General features: G+C 74.2%; 1 protein-coding gene across 1 annotated transcript in view; it reads left to right on the top strand.

The window, feature by feature from the left end:
- Window positions 1–193, top strand: part of LOC122252363 (uncharacterized) — a 930-nt gene extending 737 nt beyond the window's left edge. Inside the window, exon 1 of the mRNA XM_086554443.1 lies at window positions 1–193. This exon is cut by the window's left edge and continues 737 nt beyond it. Coding sequence (XP_086410569.1) covers window positions 1–175 — 175 coding nt within the window. The 3' untranslated portion in view covers window positions 176–193.
- The last annotated feature ends 532 nt before the right edge of the window (window positions 194–725 follow it).

The raw sequence follows: 725 nt of genomic DNA, 5'->3' as shown, positions 1-725 counted from the left end.
GCTGGACCCCGACGCCACCACGGAGCCGATGGACACGACCCCCGAGTCGTCCCTCACACCTACCTCACCGCTGGAGACCCAAGGACTCCTGGACAGACACCACTCCACTCCGAGGAAAGGCTCCAAGTCGTCCTCCAAGAGTTCGAGTAAGAGCTCAAGACACTCGGGCGTCTAGACCGAGCGGCGCCTCTGCGGCCCCGGTCCTGCTGCGGCCCCTCGAGTCCTCGAGCCGCTACCCTCTCTACCCTCCTCCCCCCACTCCCTTCTTCCTCCTCAGCGCTCCACCTCCTTCCCGCGCTTCTCCTCTTGTCGATGCCCCCTCACCTCCGAGCCCTCTCCCCCCTCAGACCTCGAGACCTCCTGCGCCGCCGCCGCCGCCGCCGCGTCCCTGACACCCGCAACTCACCGCCCCCCCCCCCCACCCCCACCCCACACCCCACCCCCCCCCCCCCCACCCCCCCCCCCCCCCCCCCCCCACCCCCCACCACCACCCCACCCCCCACCCCCGACCCACCCCCGCACCCCCCCCCCCCCCCCCCCCCCCCCGCCCCCCCCCCCCCCCCCCCCCCCCCCCCCCCCCCCCCCCCCCCCCCCCCCCCCCCCCCCCCCCCCCCCCCCCCCCCCCCCCCCCCCCCGCGCCGGCGGCTTCCCTCCAGACGTTTTGTTCCCCCCCCCTCCCCCCCTAGAAGACAGAGAAGAAACATAGAAAACAAGTATTTCGATTG

The sequence above is a fragment of the Penaeus japonicus genome, unplaced genomic scaffold (assembly GCF_977035675.1).
Source record: "Penaeus japonicus unplaced genomic scaffold, GWHDUDI00000001_assembly GWHDUDI00000029, whole genome shotgun sequence".
NCBI lineage: Eukaryota > Metazoa > Arthropoda > Malacostraca > Decapoda > Penaeidae > Penaeus > Penaeus japonicus.
The sequence above is the reverse complement of the archived record's forward strand: the minus strand, read 5'-3'. Positions and strand labels throughout refer to the sequence as shown.